The 25,651-nt window shown below is 38.1% G+C and overlaps 1 protein-coding gene across 1 annotated transcript; it reads right to left on the bottom strand.

The window, feature by feature from the left end:
* Positions 1–493: 493 nt before the first annotated feature.
* LOC149848849 (putative mitochondrial-processing peptidase subunit beta, mitochondrial) lies at positions 494–25,585 on the bottom strand. Its single transcript, XM_089997698.1, has 9 exons — positions 24,776–25,585; positions 20,913–21,077; positions 20,573–20,710; positions 20,313–20,464; positions 20,084–20,192; positions 17,124–17,222; positions 15,876–15,941; positions 15,680–15,787; positions 494–953 (listed from the first exon to the last, which is right to left on the bottom strand). Exons 1-9 carry the CDS (start codon positions 25,463–25,465, stop codon positions 867–869), a joined length of 1,614 nt encoding a protein of 537 aa, XP_089853824.1. The 5' UTR covers positions 25,466–25,585; the 3' UTR covers positions 494–866.
* Between the last annotated feature and the right edge of the window lie 66 nt (positions 25,586–25,651).

Here is a 25,651-nt window from a genome sequence, read left to right as displayed (position 1 = left end):
TGATCTATATGTGTAACTTCCGATTTTTCAAATTTGAACTCAATTTGGTTCCGAAATGCAGTTCGGTTGCAGATGGGCCTTGCTTTGCAGCTACAACTCGAGCCTTATTTTACACATGAAAAGTTTAAAATGCTTCTGGGTTATACATGCACTAGTAGGCTATATTGACATCAAATGTAAGGATACGAGTGCTGGGCAATCCCTTATAAGATCTTCCCATTCGCATGTTCTAGCAGCACGCCACAAAGTTGGAAGCAGGATGTAAGATTAAAAAACAAGCTCAGAAGTCCAAATTCATGAACTTTGAAGTTTCGGCAAAAGTCAGTCCCTAGCAGATTATGCACCTCTGTTCAGGTAGATTTGTTTTGAAGAAACTTGTTCTTAAGCAGAGTCTACTGGGGTAGGCAGCTAAGGTGTTCATACTCTAAAAAAAAGAATCACATACAGCATTCGGCACTAATGTCCATGTGTAAAAGCCTATGACCAATGTTAAACTGAGCCAAATTGCCCGCTGATGATTGATTATTTCTAAATTTTGATTTAAAATAGGATATCATCAGGTTCTTTACCTGCTGGATCAAATCCAGGATGTACAACTGCCTTTGTAACATGCATTTCTCGAGTCTCCCAAGCTTTCACCATCAATTGGTCGAGTACAAGCTCCATAGCCCAGTGTCAGGTTGTAGGTAAAATGAGAAGATATTCAACACTTGCCAGAGCAAAATGACAATGGAAAAGAAGTTTGGCAACACAGCATAATAAATAAGATGCTGATTATTTCACCGAAATTGATGCTACAATTCTAATGGAAAAAGAAAACGCCAGCCATGAAACCTCATGTTATACTGTGTATGAGCTAATGGAGCCTAGTAGCGGAGCCAGTAAGTTCGGCGCCTGAACCAGTTGTAGTCAGGAAGGCCCTGTATTGGTCCCATGGCAGCAATGGCTACATCCTGCAAAACAAGTCCAGAAATCAATAATTTTCATTTCCCCATAACAATTCACAGAGCAATAATTGCTAGCTTGATAGAATTGAAGACTATCACCAATTCATATGATAAGGGATGTTTGGCTGCAGATTTTGGGCAAACATATTTGGAATGGAATTAGGTAAAATCCAAATTATTCATTCATGTTGTAACCATAAAAAACATGCCGACTCACTCACATGTGAGCTGCCAAGAACTTGTTAGATTTAGGTTTTTTGAAGTTCGTGCAGAGGAAAAAAAGACGAGAAAGATTTAGGCTGAACTCTCACAATTCCCAATATAGGAAAATTGTGCCTCATTGTGACTATTTATATTCACTTTACACTGTTCACGATGCCTAGTCGTGAACAGTAATGCCGTGAATAGTGACACGAGCAATATGGATCTAGATCAAGATCCAAATCCAACCACCTCAAACCTCACACTCTAATAGCCTCCCTCAAGTTGTACATGGTTAACAACCATGAACAACATGCTTCTTAAATACCAAAACCTGTTCTTTGTGAGGCCTTTAGTGAACAAGTCAACCACTTGGTCTTCAATCTGGACATATTTGGTCTCAATCTCCTGATCTTTAACTTTCTAACGAATAAAATGTTGATCAATTTCAATATGTTTATTGAAATCTTAATAGATCCTTGATTATCACACAACAAGAGTGACTTGGGAATGACTTATCTCAAATCATAAAGCATGTGACTAATCTATGTCATCTCAGCTGTAACTGCAGCCACGGAACAATATTCAGCCTCTGTACCGAACCTCGCAATAGCCTTTTGTTTCTTACTACCCTATGAGACCAAATTTCTTCCAAGAAAAACACAGTATCCAAAAATGGACCTTCTCTCATCAGGATCTCCTGCCCAGTCTGCATCTAAATAATTTGTAACCATTAACATATCTTCATGTGGTGCCCTATTTTTGTAGGGCAAGCCATCTCCAACAGTGCCCTTTAAATATCTCAAAATTCTCTTCACACCCTCCATATGTGGCTGATGCATGAATTGTGATACCTAATTAATAGCAAAAACAATATCTGGACGAGTGAAAGTAAGATATTGCAACATTCCAACTATGCTTCTGAACTATGTAGGGTCATGAAAATATTCTCCATCATTTTGGTCCAATCTCTGATGAATGGGAACTGGGGTTGCAATGGGTTTACAATCTTTCATACCAGTTTTATTTAGAAGATCCACCTTGTATTTGTGCTGAGTTAAAATAAGAGAACCAGCTTGCCGATTTACCTCTATCCAAGAAAATATGGTAACAAACCAAGATCTTTCATCTTAAAATTTTTGTGCAAGAACCTCTTGTTCACTACAAATGTGAGTAACAATTATATCATCAACATAAATTAGTAACACATTGATAAAATTGTTACTTTTATAAATAAAAGTAAATTATCTAATGGGAACTGAGTAAAACCATAGCCTTGAATTGCAACCGAAAAACTCTCATACCAAGACCTTGAAGCTTGCTTTAGTCCATAAATAGTTCTTTTTAACCTACAAACATGAGCTTTTGGATCCTTTTCACTATACCCTAGTGTCTATTCCATATAAACTTTATCCTTAAGATGCCCATGTAGGAACACATTATTTCTTGTTAAAATATTGTATATACCTGACTGATATACATATATCAGCCAGGGGTATTTTGGTCTTTTTTAAAACATGTATTTAGTACAGTCCATTAAGGACTAAAATGTACTTTTTCTCTTTTTATTTTTACTTTTTGTATTAAATGCTAATGTGACTGTTGGGAGTTTGGGAGGGAGTCCAACTAGTCGTTGGACTACCCCCCTACAATCATAAATATGATCGTTGGAAGGCAGTCCAACGACTGTTGGACTGCCTCCCTCACTCTACTCTTGTATGCAATGCTCTTAGAAGCATTTTATGTGAAGTTTATAAAGATCTTTTTATTCTTATAGGCTTTTATGCCTTTGTGTTATTGTGTAGTTCATATTCCTTATCTCTTTTATGAGATTGTGATTGGTCCATTAGAGACCACGGTTTTGTTGTGCACTTGTATAGCCCTTAATCGGCATTGTATTTGTGTACAATTGATTCATTACATGGTATCAGAGTGTGGCTCTTGAAGAAGTGAAAAGTTATTTCGGGATTATTCTACTTGTGGTATTGCTTCTCAACTTTGGGTCCTCTTCTAACTCCTCTACTCAAAATTCTTGAAATAATTATGGGAGAAAGAGATTATGCCTGTCATTTCCTACAAGTTAAATGAAAGCAATTACTTGATGTGGGCGACGGCAATAGAGAATCACATCAAAGGTAAGAAGCTATGGGGTTTTGTTAGTGGTACCGCTAATGAACCGCAACTCAAATTGACACGAAAAGAAGGAGATCAAGTCAAAGCTTTGTCCGGAGAAGAAAAGGAGAAAGCTTTGCAAGAATATAAAAACAAGTTGGAGGATTGGGAAGCGAGCAATGCTCAAATTCTCTCATGATTTATGAATACCATGGAATTCAAAACCGCCACCAACATTATCAAGTTCAAAAAAGCATACGATGCATGATTTTTTCTAAAGAGTACCTTCATCCAAAAAGATATGTCTAGGCTATATTATCTTCAAGACAAGGTAAGTAACGCAAAATAAGGGGATAAAAGTGTAAAACTTTTATGGTATTTTATCTCCCTATTTGGGGTGAACTAACAATGTTATAACCAAAATGCAAAGGTTTGACTATTGAAATGAGAAGATCCCAAATAGAAAGAGAAAATCAGTTTTCTGTCCTTTATGACCGGAGGCCTCTAGCCAGAATTTGAACAAGTTAGGTCTTCTTTGCTTCATAGAACTTTGACACTTCTACTATTGCTCAAATTTGCCAAGAGAAAACAAGACTTGGAATACACAAGTCTAATAATGAGGTCTTTGTCATGGCAAGACTCAAAAATTTTGTAAAAACGTATAAACCACCTCATTTTGAGAGGAAATTCAAAAGAGAATGACATAATGGAGGAGGATACAAAGGCAAAATCATTTGTCATCATTGTAAGTAACTGGGGCATATAAGACCAGATTGTCCCAAATTTAAAAAAGTGGCCACCTTAAGTGAAGAACCTCAAGAATCAAAGAAAGGAGACAACTTCAATCATTTGACCATTGCCCAAATAGCAGAGGTTGTCTCACACATTCTTAAGGGCACTCTTACATCCAACGCCACCATCTCCTCATCTTCTCCTCCATGTAAGTCGTCTTGGATTTTGGATTCAGGTGCCTCTTTTCACATGACTTATAATGAGTCTCTATTATCCGATTGCACTAATTCATATTTTTCATGTGTATCAACTGTCGATGGTACTTCTTTAAAAATTAAAAGTATAGGAAACCTCAACAATTTCTCAAAAAATTTATGTCCTAAAAGTGAAGGTTATTCCAAAATTGGATTTAAATCTTTTTCAGTATCTCAAAATTTTTATTGTGGATGTAAAGTATTCTTCTCATCTAAGGCTTGTTGAGTGCAGGATCTCCAACGAAACTGATTGAGCAAAGTCAGAGAAGAGATCTTTACTAGCTACTCTTGTATGCAATGCTCTTAGAAGCATTTTATGTGAAGTTTATAAAGATCTTTTTATTCTTATAGGCTTTTATGCCTTTGTGTTATTGTGTAGCTCATATTCCTTATCTCTTTTATGAGATTGTGATCGGTCCATTAGAGACCACGGTTTTGTTGTGCACTTGTACATCACTTTATTGGCATTGTATTCGTGCACCATTGATTCATTACATGGTATCTACTTGTGGTAGTGCTTCTCAACTTTGAGTCATCTTCTAACTCCTCTACTCAAAATTCTTTAAATAATTATGGGAGAAAGAGACTCTGCCACCGTCATTTCCTACAAGTTAAATTAAAGCAATTACTTGATGTGGGCGTGAGCAATAGAGAATCACATCAAAGGTAAGAAGCTATGGGGGTTTGTTAGTGGTACCGCTAATGAACCGCAACTCAAATTGACACGAAGAGAAGGAGATCAAGTCAAAGCTTTGTCCGGAGAAGAAAATGAGAAAGCTTTGCAAGAATATAAAAACAAGTTGGAGGATTGGGAAGCGAGCAATGCTCAAATTCTCTCATGATTTATGAATACCATGGAATTCAAAATCGCTACCAACATTATCAAGTTCAAAAAAGCATGCGATGCATGGTTTTTTCTAAAGAGTACCTTCATCCAAAAAGATATGTCTAGGCTATATTATCTTCAAGACAAGGTACGTAATGCAAAATAAGAAGATAAAAGTGTAAGAAACTTTTATGGTATTTTATCTCCTATTTGGGATGAACTAGCCATGTTATAACCAAAATGAAAAGGTTCGACTATTGAAATGAGAAGATCTCAAATAGAAAGAGAAAATCTTTTTTCTATCCTTTATGACCGGAGGCCTCCAACCAGAATTTGAACAAGTTAGGTCTTCTTTGCTTCATAGGACTTTGACTCCTTCTATAAGTGAGGCTATTGCTCAAATTTGTCAAGAGAAAACAAGACTTGGAATACACAAGTCTAATAATGAGGTTTTTGCCATGGCAAGACCCGAAAAATTTGTAAAAACGTATAAACCACCTCATTTTGAGAGGAAATTAAATGGAGAATGACATAATGGAGAAGGATACAAAGGCAAAATCATTTGTCATCATTGTAAGGAACCAGGGCATATAAGACCAGATTGTCCCAAATTTAAAAAAGTGGCCACCTTAAGTGAAGAACCTCAAGAATCAAAGAAAGGGGACAGCTTCAATGATTTCACCATTGCCCAAATGGCAGAGGTTGTCTCACAAATTCTTAAGGGCACTCTTACATCCGACGCCACCATCTCCTCCTCTTCTCCTCCAGGTAAGTCATCTTGGATTTTGGATTCAGGTGCCTCTTTTCACATGACTTATAATGAGTCTCTATTATCCGATTGCACTAATTCATATTTTTCATGTGTATCAACCGTCGATGGTACTTCTTTAAAAATTAAAAGTATAGGAAACCCCAACAATTTCTCAAAAAATTTATGTCCCAAAAGTAAAGGTTATTCCAAAATTAGATTTAAATCTTTTTCAATATCTCAAATTTTTTATTGTGGATGTAAAGTATTCTTCTCATCTAAGGCTTGTTGGGTGCAAGATCTCCAGTTAGTGAAGCTGATTGGGCAAGGTCAGAGAAGAGATCTTTACTATATGGATTCCTTATGTTTACCTAAAAACTCATTTTGTAATCATGTCAAAGACATTACTTTAGATCTTTGGCATAAAAGATTAAGACATCCAAGTATATCCAAATTATCTCATTTTTCATTTTTGAAAAAAAATTGTAAAGATAAAGATTTTGTATGTGAAGATTGTATACATGGAAAAATGCAAATGACACCTTTTGGATCTAGAACCTCCATGTCTAACGAAAATTTTGAATTAGTGCATTCGGATGTATGGGGTTCCGCTCCCGTTATGCCAAAAAGTGGTTATTCATTTTATGTTATATTCATATATGATTTTAGTAGACATACTTGGATATACTTCCTTGTACTCAAATCCAAAGTTTTTTCGTGTTTTAAAAACTTTCATATTCGTGTTAAAAATCAATTTGAAACAAATATTAAAGTATTTTACTCCGACTCTGGGGGGGAGTTTCTTTCAAATGAATTTCAATTGTAAACACGTAAAATTGTACACCAAAAATCTTGTCCTTGGACCCCTCAACAAAATGGCATTTCCGAAAGAAAGCATCATCACATTATTGGAACTACTAGAACCATACTTATTTCAAAAGAAATTCCAAAAAAAAATGGGCCGAAGCTACTCTAACTGCAGTATATCTAATAAATAGAACGCCTTCTAAAACATTGGAAAACAAATTTTCTATTAAAAAACTTTTAAAAAATTCTCCTAACTTAAAAGGTTAAGGGTATTTGGATGAAAAAAAATTGTGCTTCTTGAAAAATATAACAAACGTGCTCCTAAAGCCATAAAATGTGTCTTTCTTGGATATGCCGAAAATAAAAAAGGCTATCCACAACAAATAATAAGCTTTATGTTTCTAAAAATGTTACTTTTCTTGAAAATGAAGATGGATTTGCTTTTGAAAAACCTAAGGAAGAATCTGAGTATGCTTTCTTATTTGATTTGTTACCTAAATGAAATAATGAAATTGTTGATAATGACATTGGTAATTTGAAGTCTATTAATAACTCAAGTGAAGAAAAAGAATCATCTCATAATCTCCTACAATACTCTAGACGAGATAATGGGGAGCATCTTGAAAGATATAATCAATCAACAAATGTTGAAGAAACTAGTGTTAGAAGATCTGAAGGAATACATAAGCCTCCAAATAGATTTGTTTCGTATGAATCATTTTCTCCAAACTATAAGACTTGTCTTCTAGCCATTCATTCATACCATGAACCCTCTAACTACAATGAAGCTAAAAACATAAAAAAATAGGTTGAAGCCATGAAAATAAAATTAGATGCATTAGATAAGGCTCATACTTAGGCAATTCAACCTCTCTCCAAAGGAAAGAAAACAATAGGGTGTAGATGGGTTTTTAAAATCAAAACAAAAAGTGACGGGTCCCTAAAAGATACAAAGAAAGATTAGTTGCGAAAGGATACTCTCAGGAATATGGAATAGATTATGAGAAAACTTTTGCCCCATTAGCTCATATAACCACAGTTAGGGCTCTAGTTGTAGTAGCATCCATTAGAAAATGGCATATATATTAGTTAGATGTTAAGAATGCATTCTTAAATTAAAATTTAAATGAAGAAGTGTACATGGATCCTGCCCTGGGTTTGACTATTGAAAATGGTATGGTTCTTCATCTTCAAAAAGCTTTATATGGACTTAAATAAGCCCCTAAAGCATGGTATGATCGATTTAGTGGTATTGTGTTGAATCTTGGATTTAAATTTTGTTACACTGACATTGTCCTTTTTGTAAGATCTACTGGTACCTCACTTATCATTCTCCTGTTATATGTTGATGATATGATCATCACTGAAAATGATCAGAAGAAAATTCAAGAAATTAAATTTATGCTTAAAAAAACTTTTGATATGACTGACTGACCTCGGTTTTTTGAGATATTTTTTAGGAATTGAAGTAGCCTACTTGCCAAGAGGGTACATTTTGTCTCAAACCAAGTTTGCAGCTGATATTGTTGCACGCTTGGGAATCACTGACACAAAATATGCTGATACTCCTGAAGTGATAAATGCAAAAACGAAAGCTAAAGACGGAGTGTTATTAGATGATTCAACTCCTTATAGACAACTTATCAAATCATTAATGTATTTATCTATTACCACGCCAAACATTGTGCATGTATACACTGCAAGTCAATTTCAACATGCACCCACGGGCCACATCAGTTCACATGAGTGCAGTATTAAGAATAGTTTGATACATCAAGAAAACTATATCTAAAGGGTTATTCATATCCTTTTAATCATCTTTAAATCTTATTGCTACTGATTCTAACTGAAGAGGTGATCCCAATAATTGTCACTCAACTACAGGTTTTTGTGTGTTTATAGGTGATTCCCTCATTTCTTGGCGATGCAAAAAACAACAGAAAATGTATTTGTCTTCCACGGAAGTTGAGTATAGGGCGATGGCTACAACAACCACTGAGGTCGTGTGGATGAGAGCACTACTTTCAGATATGGGTGTTGATATGTCAGAACCTTCAAAACTATGATGTGATAACAAAAACGCCATACATATAGTTGTTAAAATATAAAATCGCATATCTCATATGTAATCTCATAGGCATCTCATGTATTTCCTTGTAATATTTTTTCCTTTTTTTCTAGTTAGTTTTTAGTTTGATTAGTTCTAGTTTAAACCCAACTAGAACTAACTTAAATCCTCTTTTTTGGACCCATATAGGTTTCACCTTTTTGACTAGTCAAAAAGGTCTTTTTGACCAAGTCAAAAAGGTGCTGCCCCAATGGGAGCCGTTGGGAGTCCAATGACTCCGTTGAGGCTCCTCTCCTCTTCCCTATATATATTCCCACTATTCCCCCTTGTATACTTTTTCTCGTATGGGATTTTATCCCTATTCATTAAAGTCATTTATTTTATGTTTTTATACCCTTTTTGTGTAGTTTATATTTAAGAGTTCTCTTTGTGAACCTTAGTGGTTCTTATGGTGCATTTGTGAGAGCTTGTTGAGAGATATCTTTGTGGTGTTTTTTCACTTTCTTACAATAGCCAACAATCACACATTTCACGAGAGAACGAAACATATCGAGATGGATTGCTACTATGTTTACGAAGAATAAATGAAGGAGACAATTACTTTGTCATATGTTCAATCCAAGTTTCAGATTTTGGACTTTTTCACCAAAGCTCTCCCTCTACCCAGATTCTTGTATTTTCTTAATAAACTTTCAGTAATTTCACTTAATACAGTTCATTAGGGACTGAAATGTAGTCTCTTTTTTATTTTTACTTTTTTGTATTAAATGCTAATATGACTGCTGGGAGGCAGTCTCACTTCAAGTGAGGCTCTATAAATAGAGCCTCACTCTACTTTTGTATGCAATGCTCTTAGAAACATTTTAGGTGAAGTTTATAAAGATCTTTTATTCTCATAGGCTTTTGTGCCTTTGTGTTATTGTGTAATTCATATTCCTTCTCTTTTATGAGATTGTGATCGGTCCATTAGAGACCACGATTTTGTTGTGCACTTGTGTAGCCTTTATTGGCATTGTATTTGTGCACCGTTGATTCATTACATTTACATCCATCCGACTTAGTTGCCACCCATGATCAACTACTAGAGAAAGGATGATCTGTATAGTACCTATTTTGACAACAGAAGTGAAGGTCTCATCATAATCATGCCCATACTTCTGAGTGAATCCTTTTGCTACTAGGCGAGCTTTATATCTCTCGATAGTTCCATCGGATTTATATTTTATTTTATACACCTATTTTGAACTAACTACATTTTTACCAGGCGGTCTTTTCACTATCTCCTATGTATGGCATTCATGCAAGGTCTGCATTTCTTCATTTATAGCTTCTATCCACTTATTTGAGTTCAGTGCATGCTGAAATGTTTTGGGATTTTACTATTGTCTGATTTGAGTAAGGAAGCACTGAAAATCTATGCTGAAATTTTCATAACACACCCATCTTTCAATCGAATGTCTTATCCTACTTGATCTTCTTATTGACTGAAGTTGTCTCTCTTGATCTGACGACTGTTGTTCTTGCATAACCAACTAGCTTTGATTACGCCTCCCTCTTTGAATCTTCTTGATGTACTTTCTACATTGCTTGAATCAGTTTCTGTGTCACAATCCAATTCAATTGGTGGATGTTATAAGACATCTTGGCTTTGATCAGGAAAAAGATCTGATTGTTTTACCCTATCATTCATGGCAAAAAATAGGCTATTATCCAGCCAAGGTTGATATACTTCAATATTATTCTTGTCCTGCAAAACATAATGGCTACACTGATCATTTGAGAAGTTGCACTCATCAAACACATTTCTAGATATTTTAATTTTGTCTGACTTGGAATCATAGCACCTGTAACCTTTGTAATCATTAGCATATCCAACAAAACGACAAGTATGGGCTTTATCCTGAAATTTGTTTCTCAACTGGCTTTCCACATTAACATAACACACATCCAAATGCCTTTAACTCATTATAATTCAGGTGCTTCTCGTATAAAATAAAATAAGGAGAATTGTTCTGCAAAAGTTTTATGGGCAATCTGTTTATGACATATCCAGCTTTATGAAATGCCTCGGTCCATAACTTTATGGGAACTTTACTCTCACAAATCATGAACATCACACTCTCTATAATATGGTGATGCTTTCTTTGAGCAATGTCATTTTTGTTAAAGTGTCCGTGGGGATGAAACTCTTCGACCAATTTCACTATTCCGTAGAAAAATCAACAAATTCCTTTGACGAGTATTCACCACCACCATCAAACTAGAGATTTAAAATATTTTATGAAAATGAGTACAAACATAGGCCCAAAAGGTTTTAAACACACCAAAAACATCAAATTTATGCTTTAAGAAAAATATCAAAGAGTAATGAGAATAGTCATCAATAAATAATACATAATATTTGTTACCAGAAGAGGAAGAAAGTGGAGATGGTCCCCATACACCATAATGAATAATATCAAAAGGTCTTGAAGTTCTTTTATTATATGAATTAAATAGCAAAACATGACTTACAAACTTGACAACTAGGACATAGACTATCACAAAACTCTTCACCCAAGCCAGATTTGAGTAACAATTTATTTGAAACTAATCTTTCAATAAAAACTCCACCACAATGACCTAACCTACTATGCCAAACATTTGACTAACTAGACTTTGAAATACTGAAAACACACGCAGAGGAATCAAGCTCCGAGTGACTATCCAATGTTGCTCGAGTAGTCAAGGGATCTTCTTTGAAGACGTACATGTTGCCACATCTTTCTCCCTCAACGAATGTCTTCCTCGTTTGAAGATCCTTGACATACACAAAAGATTGAGCAAATTCAACATACGAATTGGTATCATCAACAAGCTTAGACACAAAAACTATATTATTTTTTATATTAGGGAAACACAATACATCAAACAACTAGACAAAATGTGATTTAGACAAAAGAGGGACAATATCTCTGGAGTGTGTAATGGGGTGGCATCTACCATCTCCAGTAACAATGTTATTCTTGCCAGAATAAGGAATCAGTTTGGAGAATTTACCTGCATCACCTGTGACATGGTTGGAAGCTCTTGAATCAACGTACCAAACACCCTGATCGTTTTGCTTGAAACTGAGTCCGAAAAGGGCAGCCAAAAAAAGCTCATTGTCAGGGTCAGTTTGCCCCTTGTTTTGCCCTTAATCCTTGGTTAAATATTTGCCTTTAGCTTCAGGATTATACCTCATCTTTAAACCAACACTTTGTTTTTACATGTCCTTTCTTCTTGCAAATATAGCATGTAGGAATGTTATTATTGAATACACTTCTTCCTCATGGAAGGATGTTGGGAGTAAGAAGAATCCTTCGACCTCCCTGATTGTAACTTCTACCTCTACCACGTCTGTAGCCTGAAAAGGATCCCATAAACAACATATCATAAGAATCTGCTTCAGTCTTTTCTGTATCTGACATCCCCCTCAACGACATCTCATAAATGAGGAGTTTGGCTTTCAGGTCATCAAAAGTACAAACGATCCCAATATACTGTATAGTGAACAACACATGGAATTTGGGTCCCAAGCCAACTAGAGCTTGCTGAATTTTGTACTTCTTTGACACATAACATCCAATTAACGCTAGTTGATCTGTAATGGACTTGATCTTGTTGAAATGTTCCATAATAGACATGGATGCCTACTTCAACATCTGAAATTCTCTTTTCAAATAAATGATCATGGCCTCTGAAATCTGTAAGTCTGCTATAATGTATTTCATAACGTCATCGCAGTGCAATCATTTGGAATTCCCACCAATACTTCCAAGAGATAGGGTTGAAGTTATGTAGGTCACTAAGGCTTGATCTTTCTTCATCCAGTTGACAAAATCTGGATTCCTAACGGTGCTCATTGCAGTTACAGCCCCTTTGTCATCCTTATCTTCCTGCATAAGAAACTCATATAGAGCAGCAACTGATCCATCGATGTGACCAACGAGATCCTGACTCCTAATAAAATGAATAATTTGTCTTTTCCAGGTAAGGTAGTTGGAGTTATTTAGTTTTTCAGAAATTAATTAGCCAAGAAAGTTAGCAGAGATGAATCTTGAAGAAGAACTTGAATCCATGACAGGCTATGTCACACGGACTCGGCTAAAGGGTTGCCGCACCCGCGTCGACACGCACGGACTCGGGTGCGGACTCGGGTGCGGCTTCGGACTCGGCCCGGACTCGGTCAACGCCGAGTCGGACTCGGTCAACGCCGAGTCGGACTCGGTCAACGAGTCCGGGCCGAGTCCGTCCACATTTTGGACTCGGTCAACTTTGACCGAGTCCAAAATTGTCCATTTCGAGTTTTAAATTATGTTTTGGATCCGGGTCGGGTCGGGTCCAAACCCGACCCAGATCCAAATTTTTTTTGGCAGCCGAACCCTAAAAGGGGTTTATCGACAGGGAGAGGGGCTTATCCTCTCGATTTTGCCTCTCCCCCTCAGCCCCTGCAGCTTTCTCCTGTAACCACGCCGGCGATCCGAACTCCGGCGACAGGCAGCCACCGTCTCCCCCTCCGTCAGGTATGTCGACCCTCCTGCACCCTCTGCTCGTAGCCTCCCTCCTTGCACCCTTTGCACGCAGAAGAGGGGCTCGGCCCCCCTCCCTGCACCCTCTGCTCGTAGGGGAGGGGATCGGCCCCTCCCTGCACCCTCTGCTCGCAGGGGAGGGGCTCGGCCCCTCCCTGCACCCTCTGCTCGCAGGGGAGGGGCACGGCCCCTCCCTGCACCCTCTGCTCGCAGAGGAGGGGCTCGGCCCCCCTCCCTGCACCCTTTGCACGCAGAAGAGGGGCTCGGCCCCCCTCCCTGCACCCTCTGCTCGCAGGGGAGGGGTTCGGCCCCCCTCCCTGCACCCTCGGCTCGCAGAGGAGGGGCTCGGCCCCTCCCTGCACCCTCGGCTCGCAGGGGAGGGGTTCGGCCCCCCTCCCTGCACCCTCGGCTCGCAGAGGAGGGGCTCGGTCCCCCTCCCTGCACCCTCTGCTCGCAGAAGAGGGGCTCGGCCCCCCTCCCTGCACCCTCTGCTCGCACTAGAGGGGCTCGGCCCCCCTCCCTGCACCCTCTGCTCACAGGGGAGGGGCTCGGCCCCCCTCCCTGCACCCTCGGTTCGCAGGGGAGGGGCTCGGCCCCCCTCCCTGCACCCTCTGCTCGCAGAGGAGGGGCTCGGCCCCCCTCCCTGCACCCTCTGCTCGCAGGGGAGGGACTCGGCCCCCCTCCCTGCACCCTCTGCTCGCAGGGGAGGGGCTCGGCCCCCCTCCCTGCACCCTCTGCTCGCTGATTATTTTGGTAGTATATTATAAATAATTATAATATTTAAAATATATATATTTATAATATATATTTTTTAATATATATATATATATAGCCGAGTCCCCGTGTCCAAATTTTTTGGAATTGCGCCGCACCCGTGTCGCACCCGCACCCGCACCCATGTGACATAGATGACAGGTAAATAAGGACTCAATGCAAAAGGAACAAAACAGGGCAGTAAATAATTAGAAAAAGAAAATAAGATAATCAATAACCATAATTGGCAGCAATAACAGTCACGTCCAATTTTTTTTTTGCAGAAAGGAACATGAACAGTAAATCAGATATGTTGCTGCAAATAGAATATCTTAATGAAATCAAACGTCAAGGTCAACTTGGAATCTTTTTTTGTTGAATGACGCAAAACAAGAATCGTTGGCCTTAGGTGACATCAATTTGTTTTTCAGATATGATATATTTTTCAGATCTGATAAATCTAGTTCAGCCAGACCGAAAACACAAACGAGCCAAAATTTATAAAAGAGATTTCAAATCCAAGATCTTAGAAAGAAAAGAAAGAGTCAAGAAATACATAGATCTGATTTGAAGGGGAAGAAATAACGAGAAAACGAAGATAAAGAGAGATTAGAGAATCAACAAATACACTGACATGATTTAAGAATCAAGAACCAAGAGAAGAGACGCAGATTTGAGAGAAAATGAAAGAAAATGAAGGGAGAAAAGAATAGAAGACTCAACTGTTACCCGGAAAAAGAAAGATTGAATCTTAAAGGTCAACAAGATTTTTCCCGCTTTGGATCATGGCTCTGATACCATGTTAGATTAAGATTTTCTAAGGTTCCTGCAGAGAGAAAGAATACAAGAGAAAGGTTTGGGCTGAACTCTCATGATTCCCAATATGAGAAAATTGCACCTCATTGTGACTATTTATATTCACTTTACACTAAAATACATCTTTACTAAAACACTTATTAACACAAAATACAAAAAGACTAATAAAGGGTATTTTAGGAACACAATATATAATGAAATACAATAGGGAACTAGGAAACATGAACACTAATTTCGTAAACAGTGATGCGAGTGATATCCGACCACCTCAAACCTCATGCTCTAATAGAACTTTCAAAATGGATAAAGTTTACAAAACAATAGCAGTTTTTGCTTGTGTTTTATTTAAAATGCATTGGGACGGGACCAAACTAACATGCCCTAATGGGGTATTTGGTTGCACATTTTGGAAGAAATGAGATTTAGATAAAATACATTTTTGAATAGAATTAGATAAAACTAATCCTCTCTCCCACGTTTTACTTTGAAGTAAACATGCCAACTCACATGTAAAACTTGCAAAACATGGTAAACTTTGTATGTATTTTATTTAAAACATATTTCTCGGGTGGGTCCAAGCACATCCCTTAACATTAATGGATTCACGCACATCCAAACATGTGACTGCTGCCACTTTAATGCTTGTCTATACGGATAATTCGATCCATGCAAGGCATGGATAAGAAGCCACAAATGAAAAAAGACCAAAAAGCATGTCTTTCATTTAGATTTTTTAAGTCTATATATGATTAATTGCCATTTTAGAAAAAGAAGCATTAAAGCAATGAACACCTCCTTGACAAGTCATAACATTAGCATAGAAACAAAGAGCAGAAAAGAAATGCTAGAACGCATTGTGACATACCCTATCAAATATAAACCGGTTTGCTACTCGCTTCACAGTGCTAGCATCTACTGCATCTATTCTAGCAAACAACTCAGCTATGGGGATCCTCCGCCCGTAAGTAAGAAGCTGCAAGCATATTGAACAATGGAAATTCAAAGCTCCATGATACCAAGGAAACAATGACGAAAAAGCATGAACTGAGAAACAAATGTACCTGGCGACCAATATCTTCAGCAATGGGGCTAGTTCCATCAATGTGAAGTTGCAGAGAAGATTTTAGCTGTACAATAGCAACAGGATTGTAATACAGTCAAGTCGAACTACAAGAAAAAGAATAAACAAAAAAAATTATGATCTGTATTCAGCCTTAACTCAATCTGATTAGTCCAGCAGCCAATCTCAGACTCGGATCTTAAAGAATCCAAGAATGGCAGTGAATTGACTGGATTCCTTAGTCTCCCAACTCGCTTAAATTCATGATGACCAAAATGTTTAGAGTAAAATGCATAGACCAATTCAACCAGTCTATCTGAACTGCACATACAATATCAATGAAATTGGGAAAAACTTCCAGCTGTTCTTGGCCAAGTATCAACAATTTGAATGGTATGGCAAGGCTTTCCCTTTGAACCTTTAATGTGGAGAAAGACATCAAGGGAAAAAATCTTCTGAATTATCAGGGCCTATCAGAAGCATTTAATGAACTCACAAATATGTTTGTTCTGTTGGTTAACAACTAGCAAGACATCAATATGGAATGTCAAGATGTTCAGCAAAGAACTGCTCAGTCGTCTTGCCCAACCATCAGAAAAAGCTGGATCTGTTTTAATGTGCAAATGGGCAGCAACCACATAAATCTTAGCAGTTTGGAATATATTTAATAATGGCATGCACTTCTTAACTAAAGGTTCCTGAGTTGAAATCCCAAGGTTGCCTACTGAAGAAGTCAATGCAAGACAGCCAATTGAGAATGGATTACAAATTAAGACCATCACAAAGACGGATTAGGAATGCAAGATTGGCTGGTCTTAATGTATAAGTTCTTTCAGAGATCGCCGCCAATGTCTGATTGGCTGATTGGGCACTGGCGCACGAAATTCTGCAGTGCATAGGCTAATTTTTTCTTGAGATGCAGGGAGATGCGATATCACTTATGGTGATTGAGGGGCAACCTTTGGTGATGTGTGGAGTCTGTGACCCCCTTTTAGATTAACATTAGGAGTGCTCATCTAGCCTAAATTAGCAAACTGCCAAACGGAGTGACATTTTTTGAAATTGTTGTTATTAGTTTACAGGGTCAAATAAGCCAGTTCAAGGATTTTTCACACAAAGAATGTAGCTACTGTAGGTACACCATGTGCAAAGTAAAAATTGATTCATATTGCTGTATCATCCTAAACAACTTCAGCATATTATGCTATAAGAATGATATGTGGACATGTAAAAATGCAAACAATTTTACCTGATTACGAGCACGAGTAACATCTGCCTCTGAAACTCGGTATGAAAGCTTGCTTATCTCATACATAATTGCATAGGCCAAATCATCCAGACAGTCAGGCTGCCAACAAAAAAAACTTCAAAATTCAATGATAGACATCTTAGGAACAGAAAAGCAGGTAAAAATGCAAATCACAGCTGCATGACCTACACTATACATTCAAACAAAAGTTGATAAAATGACATCTTAGGAACGGAAAAACAAGCAAAAATGCAAGTCATACCTGCATGACCTACACTATACATTCAAAAGTTGATAAAATGACATCTTAGGAACAGAAAAAAAAAGTCAAATGCAAGTCACACTCTGCATACATTCAAAACTATGTCACAGGGATTCGGCCAGACAGGTGCCGCAACCGCATCGACACGACACGGGTAAGGGTGCGGCACCCGGTGCGATCAACCCGACCCTGGGTGCGGTCAACGCACCCAGGGTCGTTTTGGTCCATTTTTTGGATTTTTTTTTATTTGCCCTATTAAACCTCGTGGAAGCGTGGAAGGAGACGACATGGAGCCCTCGACTCGGTGACTACCATGGAGCCCTCACCTTCATCCTCTTCTTTGTCGTTTACCTTACTGGTTGGACGCCACCGTTGATCGCTGGTCCAGCTAGACTCGACCTCACCAAGGAGGTGCGGTTCACGAGGGGCCACCATCATTGGATGGGGCAGTTCGTTATTTCCAACGTGGTGCCATTGGTTGGAGCTACCCAGGAGATTATCATGCCCTCTCAACTTCCTTTTCTGAGAGCCAATGAGAGGCAAAGTAGCCCCTTAAATAGAGGAGTCATTATTGAATATTATGTGGATACTCTCAATATTATTGGCAACAAGGTTGGGCCAATCAATGCTCTCTTTTTTTATAACGTGTGAGACTGCCCTTTATTGCCCTCTCCCTATCACCAATGGTTTCAAGGCATTTAAATGGCCTCTCGCGCATGATTGGTTGGATCTTCACATGGCCCCACTATTACAATTGTTAATTCAGACCCATAATGTGTAACGGTTCTAGTCCCTCGTTATGAAGTTCATCCGGACCCAGAACCTGAAGTGGGCCCAGACTACTTAAAGTGGGCTCGGACTCAGTACCTAAAGTGGATCCTGACCCGGTTTCTCAAACTGGACATGACAGGCCAGATTTGCCCAACTCTTTTGGGTCGACCGGAGCCAACCTGCCCCATGATTTGGATGCTCACCACCACCTTCTTCAAGGTGGCATTGAGGGGTGCCTCCTCCCTGTACGTTTGACCCGTGCCGGGGGGAACCCCCGGACTCTCTCTCTCTCTCTCTCTCTCTCTCTCTCTCTCTCTCTCTCTCTCTCTCTCTCTCTCTCTCTCTCTCTCTCTCTCTCTCTATATATATATATATATATATATATATATATATATATATATATATATATATATACAACAACAACAACAACTACGCCTTCATCCCAAAACAATTGGGGTCGGCGATATGAACCAAAAAAGAAATTCATTTTGGGTCTTCCACATGAATCATTTTCCTCCAATCATTTCTATCCAATGCCATCGGTGAGGTTCAAAGCATTCATATCCTTTCCTATCATCTCCATCCAAGTCTTCCTAGGCCTACCCCGACCTCTTTTAACTAATATATTTTCCCATTTCTCCAACCTTCTAACTGGAGCATCATTAGGCCTTCGCCGAATATGCCCAAACCACCGTAAACGATTCTCTCGCATCTTATTTTCAATGGGTGCAACACCTACCTTCTTACGTATCTCTTCGTTCTGAATCTTATCTTTTATTGTATTTCCACACATCCATCTAAGCATCCGCATCTCAGCTACACTCATTTTTTGAATATGATGTCTCTTGGCAGCCCAACATTCCGTACCATATAGTAAAGCGGGCCTAATAGTCGTCCTATAAAACTTTCCCTTCAACCGCAATGGCATTCTGCGATCGCACAGCACTCCAGTTGCACTTTTCCATTTCATCCACCCAACCTTTATCCTATGATTTACATCTCCATCAATTTCTCCATACTTTTGAATGATGGGTCCCAAATATTTGAAATAATCATTCACCGGTATTTCTTGCTCACCAAGCTTCACTACACTCCCATCACTACTTCGTTGCTTACTAAACCGACATTCCATATATTCAGTCTTACTCTTACTCAACTTAAAACCTCTTGCTTCCAATGTCTGTCTCCATAATTCCAACTTAGCATTAACCCCAGCTCTAGACTCATCAATCAAAACAATATCATCAGCAAACAACATACACCACGGTACATTTTCTTGAATTGATCTCGTAAGCTCATCCATCACTATCGCAAATATAAAAGGGCTTAAAGCAGATCCTTGATGTAACCCAACCGTTATCGGAAAATTGGTTGTCACCCCTCCACAAGTGCAGATATTGGTTACTACTCCTTCATACATATCTTTAATTATACTAATGTACTTGAGAGAAACACACACACACACACACACACACACACACACACACACACACACATATATATATATATATATATATATATATATATATATTAATTTTTTTTTGCCGCATCCCCGCAACCGCACCCGCACCCGCACCCATGTGACATAGATTCAAAAGCATATGTAACTAGTTGGATAATAAAAAGTGCAAGAGAGAAGGGATGAAATGAAAATTCATATACCCAACCAACTTAGGAAATTCAATCACTAGGATAAGATGCAAGGAGACTCAAGACAGCACAGTAAACAGGCTGTAGGTTACAATGTAACAATTGAAAATGCACAAACTAGCAACTTCAACAAGAGTTATATTAACAATAGATATGTAAGATAGAGAGGGAATTGGACTGCAGAATAATCACGAGAGGAATTCATTTTTAACCTTTGATGATAGTCATTTTATCCATATGTTTATGAATTCGTAATTAAAAGGTGAACCTCACAAACCTTAGCAATTGCATAAACACCAAACAAGCCTGTGTCCTTGTAGTTGGTGTTAAAGGCCATCATGCTCTCGGCAATCTCATTGATTCCAATCCTTTGAGCAAGTTCTGACCTGCTCAAAACCCAAAGAGAAAATTATGCAAATCAGGTGGGGCAGAAGAAAGATCTTCAAATGATAAACAATTTCATCTTGTAACAGAACTGAAGTTTAGGGAAAAGAAAAAAAACTGACCCCATGTGTTTCCCTCCACCTGCATTCTTGTTCCAAGAACCCAGCATCGATTGCATGACCATTAATGCAATAGAATCTGGATCTGTCCAGGATGCTCCACTAAATGCAACAGCAAATTGTGCAAGGGGAACATCATCATCTATAATTCTAACCTAACTCAAATACAAAAAAAGTCAGAAGATTAGTTTCACAGGAAAGTTTCAACATTCAAAAACATGTATACATCAACAACCAAAACAGAAGAGAAAATGTATGTAGACCTCAGATCCAGTAAAAATAGCTGGTTCTTTTGCCACCAACTGAGAGGCTGTAGTAGAATCAGGTGGTAGCTTTGAAAATAGCTTCTTCACTTGTTCAACTATATCCTCGTGCTTCACAGCACCAGCAGCAGAAATAACCTACAATATGAAAACAATGAATTAGGCCTACAGAAATAAGTTTTGCTAAATCTTGCAGAGTTGCTAAACAACAACGATTTAACTCATTCTGAGTAGTTGAAAAGATGAATAAAATAAAAGTTGAGTCCATTGCGATCATGTAGGGTCAACTATAAAGACTAATCACGAAAGCTTCAAGCTTCAGTCAAGGACAGAAGTAGACCATTCTGGGAGCTGTGTAGTGAGTTGAAATATAGTTCTTCAAATGAGACTTTGAGATTGTCTTGATATTTTGAGCAGGCCCCAATATCGTCCTACCCAAAGGAGTATACTGGAAAGCTGTAGCATGCAAATGGTCAAAAATGACTTCTTCAGCTTGACCTTCCACCTACAAATACATTTTTCGTGTCAGATATCATTTTCTGATAAAAAACTCTGAAGTCAACTTTTAGACAGAAAGAGAGATACATACAGCAAAGATGTCTATTAGAAAACAAGTTAGGCTTATATCTAATAATAAAGAAGATGGAAAATGCTGCAGGTGAAAAGCACAATCTCTGTTATTGACACAAACAAAGCTTAAATAATATAATACAGCATTTATATGAAATAAACTAGCAATATATCTAAAATAATCTAGATTCCATGTTTGATAAAATAAAATTTTATCTGCATATAGAAACAGAAAACACACACAGTTCAATATATCTCGTGATTTAGCAGAAAATGACTTATGATGTTCAGACCACGTACATTAAGAGGCATGCAGTCAAAAGACACAATCAATAGGATGCATTAAAACCCACATCCTATTACCCATCCATGTATTGCATTCAAATATGAATCAATTTTCCCCTATGGTACTGGGACACTCCATTTTGCCCTCTGTACCCGTGTCGACACACGTATCCTCGTGTCAACACCCGGACATGCCATTTTACTCTCTATACATACAAGTTTGTATTTAATTTATAATTATATTTTCAGTTTATAACTTTATATTTTCAGTATATAATATATATATTTTATACTGCATATATATTTAGATTATATTCAGTTTATTTTGTATTTATGTGATATTTAATATATATATATAGAAATATATATATATATAGAAATATATATATAGATATATAGATATATATATAGAGAGATATATAGATAGCCATGTCCCCATACCAACATTTTTTGGAATTGCCATGCCATACCCGCTGTACCCGTACCCAAGTGAAATAGATTTTCCCTGAGGGCAGAAGGTAAAATTTATTATTTTTAATAAAACAAGAAAAGATAGCAAATGTGGTGACAAGGATATGAATCAAACAAAAATATCTAAACAAGAAAGTATCTGAAAGCCAGTTACATACTATGCCCAGTTTTATATATATATATATATATATAAGATTTTCAAACCAAAAAAATATTAATTATGTTTTATGAGTTAATTTGTATCTAAGTGAAGTGGTTCCAATAAGTTCACAATATAACTTAGGATCAAGATTGTGGTATAAATATGAATTTATAGCTTGGGACAAATCCCACTAATTTATTCATTATATGGTCTACCCCAGGGATACCGGAAGCACTACAGTGCTTCACCGAATCACACATTTTAAACTGGAAGCTCGCTTAAGGGAAGCAAGCTTCCCAACAATAGGAAGAGTGTTCCCAAACCAAAAAGGAATTGTGCTTCCTCGAATGAGAAAACACAATTCCCCCTTTGACAGAAACTTGATTCCCAGAGTTAGTAATCTAGTTTCCTGAGTCGATTCCTCTTTTTTGTGCTCAGGCATTTTTGCCCCTACCTGATTCATTTTTTACCAAAAAACAAAAGGAAAGTTCAGATTTTATGGGTAAAAAGGTCATTTGGTATAAAAAAATTAAAATACAAAGGGGGATGATTTGGGGCTTTTCGAAGGTTTGAGCCTTTGAGAAACGCAATGCTCTAGGGTTCTTGTTTGTGGCTTCTTGCTTCCCTGAATCCAGCCACGTGAGACGATTTTCGGCAACGGTCATCGCCTTCTTTATAAGGTACTCTCTCTCTCTCTCTCTCTCTCTCTCTCTCTCTCTCTCTCTCTCTCTCTCTCTCTCTCTCTCTCTCTCTCTATCTATCTATCTATCTATCTATATATATATATATATCCAGTTTTTACCAGAAACTTTATATATATATATATATATGAAAACCTCTCCAATGAAAACGGTCCCAAACCTACTAAATGGGAAAAATTTGGTATTTTTTTCAAAATTCTAACCATACAGATGTGTTCAGCATGATTGATTTACTAGAAATTGACACTTGGATCATGAATTTTGGATAGAAAAATGGCATTTGGAGCCTCAAAAATTTATGAAAATTGTACGGTGTTGGTTTTTTAAACTTATAAAAACCTATCAATGCATCGGAATCAAATGCTCCAAGAACTGATTCCTATAAAAACAAGAATATAGATCACATCTGTACGGTCAGAATTAAAAAAAAAAACACCAAAATCCAATAAAACGTCCATTTGGTAGGTTTGAGAGGGTTTTCCATTGGGAAAGCTCTCTCTCTCTCTCTCTCTCTCTCTCTCTCTCTCTCTCTCTCTCTCTCTCTCTCTCTCTCTATATATATATATATATATATATATATATATATATATATATATATATATATATATATATATATATATATATATATAGGGTTAATCTAATATTAAACTAGTTGTGTTTAACATCTGGTAGATTCAACCTTATAAAAATGACTAAAATACCCTTAAAAGAATGGTAATTTTAGAAATGCATGGCTAGTTTTTGGGCATTACAGGTCTTTTAAACTTGAAGGGAATTGAAATGTCAACCACCTTTTCCAAAAGAAACAACTTTATGAATCCATCAAATTTATCTTTTTGACCTCAAAAAGTAACCATATATTTTCAAAAATACCACTTTTGAAGGGTATTTTAGTCATTTTAATATGGTTGAATTCATCTAATGTTGAACACAAGTAGTTTAATGTTATATACATAGTTTATGTCCATGAATGAAACCTGGGGCGTAATATTCAAACTGCTCCAACTAAAATGGGGAGGAAAGAATCAGGAAAAAAAGGGAAACACAAAGAGAAAATGAGTCAAAAACAAAATAAAGGGACGAAAGATATTTTCTAACAAGCAGCCAGTACACACTTATTTCAATCAAAATGTTAATTGAACTAAAATATATAGACCTGTATCAAAAACAGTGATATTACAGATCTCATAATTCTTCAGCATAAAGGAAATCAACAATAACTAAAAAATATAAGTAATCTATTAAACTGGATAAAAAATGAATTGTCAAACTTCGAAAATTCTCCAACAACTGCAGCAGACTCTTTGAAAGACCCTTTAGTTCTTGTAACATGGAAAACAACCAAATTCACTGAAGCAAACAGCTTATTGCCTCATATAATTAAGATGGTCGTAACGACAGAGACTAGGCATTCAAGATGGCAGATCTCTATCAAGCATTCAATATTCAGGCGGCCATAACACATTTTGATTCTCCAAATAAATGTAACATCTTTTCCGTTGGTTACGTATGCAGTGAAAATTGTAGATTTACAATGTGTGCCCTTTCTCAATTAACCAAAAGATGGCTTTCAGAGATCCAGAATAACACATTAACCATCTAATTATCTACAATAAAAGAAGAATCCACATATACATGAATTTCCCACAATTCCATGGTGAAAGAATCCACTCGAAAATCATGAGAAATCAAATGAAATCACCCTATAAAAAATGAATTTTCTACAGAAAGAATAAAATCTCCCAGCAAACACTTTTTGCATTAAGTGCATACGTTCACAGAAAGCAGTGCAATTACTCAAATTAAACTATTCAGAATCAACCATTTCCCACAGAAATAAATCATCAAACCAACAAAGCACAAAAAAACGATAATTAGGAGAAATGTCACCTCAAAATAATAGCTTTTCCAAACAATATCAACGTAGAGTTTCCAATTGCCAAAATTAACCAAGAGGAAAATGGAAAAAAACTCTCGCAAGTTAGAATCAAACGCAGTAAATCGCAACCAAAATTTTCCAAAGTTATGGCGCACCTCTTCCATCTCGCGAAGGATAACATCTCGCTCCCGATTGATCCGGTCCTCGCTGAAACACGAATTCTGCAGTATGTCCGCCAAGATATCCAACGCCACCGGAACGTCCTCATTCAACACCTTCGCGTAATACGTCGTCTGCTCCCTCGAGGTGTAGGCGTTCAGGTGCCCGCCCATATTCTCGATCTCCTCCTCCAGCGCCCTCACCGACCTCTTCTGTGTCCCCTTGAAGATCATGTGCTCCAGGAAATGTGCCGTCCCGTTGGTCTCTTCCGTCTCGAACCGGCTCCCGGAATCGATCCACACCCCGACCGTCGCCGTCCTCGCCGCGAGGTTCGACTCCGTCGCGACGCGCAGCCCGTTGGGGAGTGTCGTCACCCGCGTCTCCGGCGCCGAGAGGATCCTCGTGTGGTCAGTGAGCACGGGCTCCGGCGAGGCGTACTTGAGGAAGCGGGGGTCGGGGTTCTCGAGCTTCCGGAGCTTCGCCTTCACCTCCTCGGAGAGGCGGTCGTAGATCATCACGTTGGGCGCTGGAGGTGAGATCGGCGCCGCCGGAAACTGCGAGGGCACCGCCGGGGAGTGGCTCGAAGAGAGGCGATCGGATTGGAGGATCCACGGCCGGGAGAGCGAGGGCTTCCGAGAACGACGGGCGAGGTTGAGGATCGCCTTGCTCGCCATTTCCCTAGCCATCTCTCTCAGAAATCCCTAGTTTGCCAGAAAAAATTGGTGTCGTTTTCAGTGAGAAATGGGGAGAATTAGGGTTTCTTCCTCCCGAGAGAGAGAGAGAGAGAAATCTCTGGCCTTTTTGGTTTCCGCTGGCAATTTTTAATTTTTTTTTCCATCCAGGATTCCTGGGCTAGAGATCAAATCGTATCG

Source organism: Nuphar pumila, chromosome 1, assembly GCF_984573655.1.
Source record: "Nuphar pumila chromosome 1, dmNupPumi1.hap1.1, whole genome shotgun sequence".
NCBI lineage: Eukaryota > Viridiplantae > Streptophyta > Magnoliopsida > Nymphaeales > Nymphaeaceae > Nuphar > Nuphar pumila.
Note: the sequence above shows the minus strand (reverse complement) of the source record. Positions and strands in the feature narration are given on the sequence as shown.